This window comes from Zingiber officinale, chromosome 7A (genome assembly GCF_018446385.1).
Source record: "Zingiber officinale cultivar Zhangliang chromosome 7A, Zo_v1.1, whole genome shotgun sequence".
Lineage (NCBI taxonomy): Eukaryota > Viridiplantae > Streptophyta > Magnoliopsida > Zingiberales > Zingiberaceae > Zingiber > Zingiber officinale.
The window spans coordinates 88,589,222-88,598,357 of NC_055998.1; the positions used below are offsets into that span (position 1 = coordinate 88,589,222).

At 44.0% G+C, this 9,136-nt stretch overlaps 1 protein-coding gene and 1 pseudogene across 1 annotated transcript; both read right to left on the bottom strand.

Annotated features, from left to right (window-relative positions):
* Positions 1–2,326: 2,326 nt before the first annotated feature.
* LOC122001734 (zinc finger protein ZAT10-like) lies at positions 2,327–3,396 on the bottom strand. The gene has a single exon (XM_042556623.1). It carries the CDS (start codon positions 3,346–3,348, stop codon positions 2,446–2,448), a length of 903 nt encoding a protein of 300 aa, XP_042412557.1. The 5' UTR covers positions 3,349–3,396; the 3' UTR covers positions 2,327–2,445.
* A 778-nt stretch (positions 3,397–4,174) lies between these two features.
* On the bottom strand, positions 4,175–7,331 carry LOC122000239 (annotated as a pseudogene).
* Between the last annotated feature and the right edge of the window lie 1,805 nt (positions 7,332–9,136).

The following is a 9,136-nucleotide window of genomic DNA, read 5'->3' on the forward strand; positions in this document are numbered from 1 at the left end:
TGCGTGTCCGTCCGGTGGAATGAGCAGAACATTGGGGTCCATTTCTTCTTTGGCTTGGGCCGCTCGGCAGCTACCTCTTGCACATGGGACCTCGCATGGGGGGAGCGGATTACTTCGGCCCTCGGTCCTCTGGGCGGGTGATGAGCAGTGTGAGGCTTCCGCTCGGCAGGGGGAGCTCGCTCGGTTGGAATTTCCTTTCTTCGGGCCGCTTGGGCTTCCTCCACATCGATGTATTCATTGGCCCGGTGTAGCATATGATCGTAGTCTCGGGGCGGCTTCCGAACGAGCGAGCGGAAGAAGTCCCCGTCCACGAGGCCTTGCGTAAATACGTTCATCATCGTCTCGGAGGTGGCCGTTGGAATGTCCATGGCCACCCGGTTGAATCGCTAGATATAAGCTCTGAGCGGCTCTCTGGGCTCTTGCTTGATAGCGAATAAGCTCATGCTAGTCTTCTGGTAGCGCCGACTGCTTGCAAAATGGTGGAGGAAGGCCGTGCGGAAGTCTTTGAAACTTGAGATAGATCCGTCCGGCAGTCTCCGAAACCACCGTTGAGCCGATCCCGAGAGGGTGGTTAGAAAAACTCGACACTTCATCCCATCTGTGTATTGATGAAGGGTAGCCGTGTTGTCGAACTTACCCAAATGATCATCCGGGTCGGTGGTTCCATTGTATTCACCGATCGCCGGGGGCACATAGTGCTTTGGCAGAGGGTCTCGTAGAATGGCATCTGAGAACTGCCGGTTGATCCGCTCGGGAGAAGCGTCCGCTAGGGGGGTCTTGCCTTTTCTATTGTCCCGTATTGGTATTTCATCTGACGAAGATCCTCGATCACGATTCACTGCTGCGGCTTCAGGAGGCGTGCGGAATAAGGCCCGATGAAATGGAACCGTGGCATGAGGTGCTTCCGCTCGGCCCCCTAATGCTGATGTTGGTTACTGTTCAACCAGCTCGGCTTGCGACTTTTGTCTCTGTTCCACAAGCTTAGTGGCTCTTGTCTCAATCAAAGCGTCGAGCTCCTCTGTGGAGAGCATCACCGAGTGCAGTCATCCAGCCTCGCCCATTGCTTCCGATCGGATGCAGGAGTGTTCCCACAGACAGCGCCAAATTGATCCTGTCTGAACGTTGAATCAACGGACGCTGGGCACGTGGCGCTCTCCGAGTTGCTGACGTAGATCTCCGACCGGTCGTACGGACCTCCGGCGAACCTGCAAGGAATTCGGGCCGGGAAGGGGTTCTCGGCGACGACCCTCCGACGCTCAAGTCAGGCAGACGAAAAATAAGAAAGTGGCTTCGAATATATGAGATCGTGTACCTCCGGCGAAGTGCGAGGCTCCTTATATAGAGCTGGGAAGGAGCTCATGCATACATACCGAGACAAACACATGTCCTCAGCCCATACCTCAGTAAGGGCTTGTCAGAAAGATTACCTGACACCATACTGCTACAGTCCAAGCACGTCTTTGATGGGACAGCGGAACTCTCTGTCGCAAGATTTGGAGTATGGCCTGGTCATAGAACATGCCCGATGTCAAAAGATGTTTCCTGTCCTTTTCTCTTCTTATTCCACGCCGGGCGTCCGGCCGATCGGCACTCACCTCACGTCCGGCCGATCATATGTACTGGTCCACTTAGGAGATTTCCGGTAATGTGCTCTGTAGAGACTTTACAGTATGCTACTTTATGCCTTCGGCCGAACGGGCTATTTGCTCGGCCATATGCCTCTGTTCAACCCGAGCGTCGGAATCTCTAGTCTCATCGGGTCGTCTATGGTTCAGCTGGGACCCCGTTCAGCCGACCGGTCTACCTTTCTCCGGTCGGACATCTGGTATTTTGACCTCCACGTAGCGTTGACTGCCCAGAAAGGAAGTCCCCTGTTCTTACCGACGGATCATATATCATAACTAAAGATCGAATGTATTGGATGCCAATTATATCCTAAGTTGAAGAACCAAAAACATGAGGGAGGAAATAAGGATAATCACCTCTTTGATAATTGTAATAAAAAGAACGTGCTTTTGATTTGTATCCTTATTTAAATGAGTATAGTTAACATGTAAACACAGTAAAAACAGTGTTTAATTGATAAGTTACAGCAGTCATTAGTTGAACTAATTAAGCGAACACTAATCTAATCTTTCGTGGTAAACACGCAAGTCACACTCCAGCAAAAGTCCACCGTCCACACGCAATCGCCCTTCAACGTTCAAACGAGGCCAACTTCTGTTCCAGATAACTCATTGGCAAAGTCAACCCAAAGCTCCCCGTTCCCCACGCCACTGCCTATACCTCCCTTGTGCACTAAATGCCAACCATTTTAAGTAAATAATAAAATAAATAAGTTCTATATATATATAAATGAATGAAATGATTCATTGTCACATACACAAACGAGAAAAAAAAATACATAAATTAAAGGAAAAAAATTAATTTCTTAATTTTAAATGACTAGATGAAGCTGACTAATTTTAGTGCGGTCGGCAACGGTGAACCGACGCCGATCGGCGGCTTGATGGTCAACGCCAGAGGGCTCATCACCTCCTCTTCCTCTTCTTGCTTTGTGGCTGCGCCGACGATGGGGGCGGTAGGCAGGCGCGGTTTCTTTGCGGCGGGAAAGGGCGCCGCCAGAGGGCTCAGCACCTCTTCGTCTTCCCCCTTCTTCTTCGCGTTGATCCAGCCGGCCCGCGTTGCGGGCAGAGGCAGCAGGTTGAGATCCAAGGCTAGGTTCCTTCCGGAGCTGGTGGCCGCCCCGGAGGAGGACGCCTCCTTCGTCGCTTTCGCGGCGGCGGCGGCAGCGCTTCCGTTTATGACGCCCTCGTAGTGGCACCTCATGTGGCCGCCCAGCGCTTGCCCCGAAGGGAAAGACTTGTGGCACACGGCGCATTCGTGCACCCTTCCGCCGCTTCCGGCTGCGCCAGATCCGCTAGTCGTGGCGGAGGCCGCGTCGTCTCCGCCGGATGCGGGGGCGGCAGGTTTCCTGTGGCTGGTCTTGTGGCCGCCGAGTGCCTGGTAAGAGGGGAACGCCTTCCCGCACACAGAGCACTCATACGACTGAGTCCTCGCCGCCGCAGGCTCCGCCACAGGGCCGCGACGAGGGGCGCCTCCCAGCGGCCCCGGAAGGAGGCCAGATCCGCCGCCGCTGATCCCGCGGGAGAGCATCATGAGGCAGAGAGCGAGGTATTCCTCCTCGGTGGGCATTCGGCGGTCGCCGCCCTCATCGGACTGTGAGCTGGAGTCGGCGCGGGGGCGCTTCGACCGCTTCTTCTTCGCCCACGACTCCACCTGGTAAACCGGCGGCGCCGACGGCCTCTCTTCGCTGTTGATGACCCGGATCACTGCATCGATCGCCATGGCAAGACCTCGATTGCTGTTGAAGTTGTATCGAAAGAATTGAAGAGAGCGAAGAGAAGACCGCCATTTATAGAAGAGACGAAGGAAGGAAAGTGGCGTGGAAGGACGGAAGCGAAGGCGGCGAAGCAGAGCAAGTAGGATAAATCCCAGTGACACATCAGATTCAATACCCCTTTTTGATTTGAAACTTTGGTGGGCCGTGTATTTTCCACCTATATCGAATAGGGTGAACTACGCGTGTGAGTTTTTAAGTTGAGTGCGAGAAGCAGCCCGGATAAGCTTCCTCGCTGTTTCTACTTCAACCGACGTGAGCGAGGACGACACGTTGGAACCGACGGGCGTTGCCCGATCGCATTCACTTGCGGGATGCACCGGGACAGTCCAGTGGAGGAGGAACTGGGCCCCACCGGTGGGCCGCAGGTCGACCAATAATAAGTCCGCGTGTGGTGTTTTGGGTTGGCAGGGCAACTAAGCGTCGTGCGACGACGAACAAGTCTGGCGCGTGGAAAATGAGCCACGTGCTCCTCGTGTCTTTCCTTATTCCGGTCAACAAACTCGCAGTGTGTTCTGAGGCGGCGGCCAACCCGGGCGGGCGTTCCTTGTTGACTCCGGGATTGGTCTGCGGACCGAGCCAAGTACATGCGACTTTGTCGTAGTTCGGACCGGTCCGGCCTAGGCCGTACTTGGTCCGAATGAATTGTCGCCTTATTTTTCACGTGTTCGACCTTTTAGCACGTGTTCAGTCTGGTGCATGCATGCTTGCGTTTCATGGAGATAGATCATGAGGAATTAGAATCGAAAGGTCTTTATCGACATCGGATCCAAATCAGCCACAATTTTATGCACTTTATTTTCCTCTATAAATTTTGGAGATCAGCACGAGACGAGTGATCGAGCCGATCCGGGTTCGGAGCTGCTGATGCTACCTGATCATTCCGGATCATAATCTGAGTCCTCCGCGAACTCAACGGCATGGCATTGCAGTATAAAGTAGGCTTCCAATCAGCGTCGCTTATCGTCTTAAGTATCTCTCTTGCTACGATCTCGCTTCCTTCTGCGGAGAAGTGAACTCCATCCTCACTGCATCAGCAGAAAGTATATAACCAATGCTTCAGCAGCAATATAACTTGAAAATCCAAAGAATTATTTATTAGCAATTGCATGAGATTTTGTTTTCCTATTTTTTCTTTTCGGTGCAACCAAATTACTAGTTGAGGTAGCAATAGTTTGAGAAAAAGGAAAAGTAGAAAGTTTCTATTTTTTTTGTTTTTTTTTTTAACCTAGGGCCTCATGGAACATTGTGACGGCCCTATATATCAAGTTTCGGCTAGTAGTGTTATTGTTGGAGTTTGTGTTCGACCTGTCAGGATTATCTATCAAGGATCAATGGTGGAAGGAGCATGAATTAGAAAACAAAACAAGCATACTTACGTATAGCATCGAGTACTCCAGTCATCATGCTCTTGAATTACAGCGAAAAGGTCGATAACTTTCAGATCCATCCGCCAGCACAGTTGCTTGCAAGCTTCTGAGTACTTTTTGCCGGATTCGTTTGAACGGACCGTCACACATAGTTTAGGACTGCATTTGGGGGGTAAAGTGAGTGAATATCGAAAATATGAAGTTTGAACAAATGACTAGAAATGGATCACCAGAGCATTACTCTTGTGTCAGACGATGCATTTCCTCATTAATAGGAGGGCAGCTAAGGAAAATAATCCGTGTCGTCTCAGATAAACCCTGAAACATAACATTTCAATGTCGACACTTCGAAAACATCTTTATGTAGCTTCAGCAGTTAAAAAAAAAACAGAGCTACCATTAGGTGAACTGCAATCTTTTCCATGTTCGCAACATATTCTTGAAGAGGCACATGAGGAAGTTTCATGGATGGGTGAGGAATAAAGGAATCATTCCCGCCAAAGCAAACAATCACCAAAGCAGGTTGAATTGCTGCATTCTAGTAGAGAGTCAAAAAGTTTAATGTTGGATATAAGTGATAAAACATTGTGATAATTGCCAATTTAACTAGCGACATAATCAACAAGAGTATTGTTAGCTAAATATTGCTAGCTTTGTAGATAACTAATCAGAAACTCAACTAGGTACCATAGATTAAACAAAAAATATCACTTGAAAATTGGATCTTCATGAAAGAACTCGGAAATAAAAGCCCTACAGAAATTGAACCCAAACTTTGGCAACAACTTCCACGGCTTGTACCAACTGAGCTAGTTGACACCTCAACCATCATAGGAGAAAATTGAACGCTTGACCTTTAATTACTTAAAATACCCCCTCTAGACACCAAGCAACCATATTATTCTGGTCTAGTTGGATAAGTTTATTTCTGCAGAAAGGGCACACTACAAGGAACATGATACATGTATTGATGGAAGCAATAGCGTTTGCCTTGTTGTGTGATACTTGTTACCAAGAGTTTTTAGAGCATAGTACGTAGCATACAATGTCAAGATGTAACACGGAAAAAAAAAAACCCTCCTAAAACAATTAATCGAGGTGTTAAGATTCGGAGGATTATGGAAGTTAACAAAGCAGAAAAAGTTGAACCTTGAGAGAGTCAAATTCATATTCCTGATGCAGCATCTAGTATGAGCAGGTAGTTTGATTACTGATAAAGTCATAGAGAAGGAAAAATGTAAAGTAGTATTACGGACAATACATGAGTATGCGTAATACAAAGTCAGCCATAACTGCAAGGCAACAATGAATCAAAACACTCAAATTATGAAACTATGATCGACTTGTTGCTTATCAGCAATCCTTTGAACGCAGGTCTGTCTTTTTATAATAGAGTTCACCATTGGAATGGGTCTAGTTCATAGAACATCTTCATGTAACAAAGACCTAACTTGTAAAAGTTGAACAAAACTACATCACCCTTGATCAGCATACAGTAGCGAGGAACAGAAGCATGGAGAAGTTACCTAGAACTTTATGATACACATTATAAGCAGACCTTTTGGAAATTATCTTAAAGCATATGGTGTTCTACCATTTACCTTTGGGAAAATTTTATCAAGCACTTGGACAGCACGTCTTGAGTTCCATCCAGCGTATCCCCGCACTAAAATGTCAGCCTATGCCGTATCAGAAAATTAAGTAGTGAGAGATTCACAAAAAATTGATGTATGTGGTCCTGAAACTTGAAATTTAAAAGTAGGAAAGTTGTTTGCAAAATCTAAAATATACAGAGCATTAGGAACCCTAAATTGCAGGAAAGTTGATGATGCTGACTGTAGGATGCAATCAAAAAGTTCAATGGTTTTGAATGAAAATTCATGACTCTGTATTCAATATATGTATACATGTCAGAAAATTCACAAGCCTCTTGTATATGTGATACTGGTGACTAAATTGGTTATCTTGCACAACAGGTAAATCTACTACCTGACAATCCAGATAGAACAACAATTCTTTGAACTACCTGAAATATAGGAGAGGCTGTAATTTATGCAAAATCTCCAACATTAAACCGGGCAAAAAGGACCACATATAGTGCAAATGCTATATCAATCGAGCCTATTTTCTCCGCCGCTTTTTTAACTAGGATAAGCAGATCAATTAAATTGTCTCCGGGAAAGGTCGACGACTCTAGTCGATCACAAAGTCGAGTATCTACCGAATCAAATGTTTTATTTATGAACCCGACAGAAAAAGATCCTAACTTGCCAGAGAACTTAAAGACGGAGATTTGTGAAAAACCCAAGGCAATGATCAGATTCAAAGATCCAAAACGAAGAACTTCGAGAACAGGGAGAAATCTCGGGAGTACCTTGCGGGCGTAGTAGTCGGCGAGGATTGCCCCCCAGCCGCCGTTGCCGTAGCTAAACTGGACGACGGAAGATCCGAAGAGCACGAACAGCGGTCTTCCGGGCCCGACCATCACTCCTCCCAATCGGTCTGTCTCATCCGATCCCCCGAAGGATCGATATATATACCGTAGCGGTGCGCATGGCTCGTCCAGCAACGAAGCGGCAAACTGCTCCACGAGGATAAACCCACCTAAAGTATTTGCTGTTTTTAATCGTTATATATATATATATATATATATATTGCAATCAAAATAATGCGTATATTGAATTTTTTTTTAAAAAAAAATTAATATTCTTACATAAATTTTATTCAATTCAAAATTATGGAAACGATTTTATTTGTTTCCTTTTGCTCATACCACTTGAATGAGTAATACGATTTGAATGGTCAGCCGTCATGACATTTATTTTTAAAAATCTTATTTTTTTTAAAAAAAATTATAAGATTTTTAAAGAAAAGCCTTTATTTAATAATATTTATAATATTTTAGTGATAATTACTGATGTACTTCAATATAAATTACCTCATTTGATTTAAATTTTTTAATATGAAAATATTCTATCTTCCTATTAAAGTTAAATTTTCAATTTATTTACTTTAAAAGTTTTAATATGAGACTATTTTATCTAACTCATTAAACTAGTTTAATAAGGTATCCATTAGTCTTATTATAATTTTTATTCATTTAATATTGAATTTATAGATACTATTTGATTTTTATTATATATTCCATAATAAATTTACAAATTATGTATATAAAGAGTCTGAATACATTTTAACTTGTCAGAATCTAGATTTTATGTCAAACTTTAAATATCACTTTAGTCTTATATTGTATTCAATAATTAATCTTTGTTTGAAATTTTATATCCATCTTCTTAATAATTATTAATAAATCTTTTGTAATTAAATATCATTCGAGATTGATCTCTCTTTTATTCAATTCCTTTGATTACTATGAAAGCTAGACTCCTATATTTAGAGGTAGAGCATTGGATAATTTCATGTTTTAGGAGTTGTTGAATGTGAGTTGATACGAGTTATGGCGAGCGAGTTCAAGGGATGACATAGATATTAAAGTCAGCAATTATAAACAGCAACAAGAAATAGGATATCAAACTATATGATTGCAACATCTAAATCAGCAATTTTCTATAAATTCTCAAGCATTTAGCATTTCCATCAAACCTCAGGAGAAACACAGATATGATTGATCCACCAGAGATGGCAAATTTAAAATTATTGTCAACTAAGAATATGATAAGAATAAATTTAATGATATTGTAGTTGGTTGCTAATGTGCACAAACTTGTAGAAAGGATCAAACGGAAATGCCAGAAAGGAAATAGTGCCAAAGATATGATTAAAGGTTAGCTATATGTGTTTGACAGTATGCCGGAGATTTGAATTAGTCGAATTTAAATTATATTGAATCAAATTTAAGTTATCTGTCGAGATGATCTAAATAAACAATCTCAAACTATCAAGTATGTTGGTGTAATTGACCTCTAGGGTTTTGATTTTTGATAATGCACCCAAGTCTGGTCAATTTGACCAAGGGTTAATATAAATAGAACTTGATGTTTGGAAGAGAGTAGTCTAGTTAGGACTAGATGACTAACAAGGAGAAGTCCTAACTGGAGGTTAGACAAAGTGGAAGTCCTGGTGAGTGGAGTCAGACCCTAGTAAGTGAAGTTAGGTTGGAAGTCCTAGTGAGTGAAGTCGGATCTTAGTGAGTGAAGCTAGGTGGTGGAAGTCCTGGTGAGTGAAGTCAGACCCTAGTGAGTGAAGCTATATAGTGGAAGTCCTGATGAGTGAACCAGGTTCTAGTGAGTGAAGCTAGCTGGTGGAATCATGGTGAATGAAGTCGGATCCTAGTGAATGAAGATAGGTGGAGGAAGTCCTGGTAAGTGAAGCCAGATAATGGAAATCCTAGTGAGTGAAGCTAGGC

What these genes read in the sequence shown, in the direction of transcription:
- LOC122001734 (XM_042556623.1), bottom strand. Translation starts at nt 3,348, where the DNA reads ATGGCGATCGATGCAGTGATCCGGGTCATCAACAGCGAAGAGAGGCCG.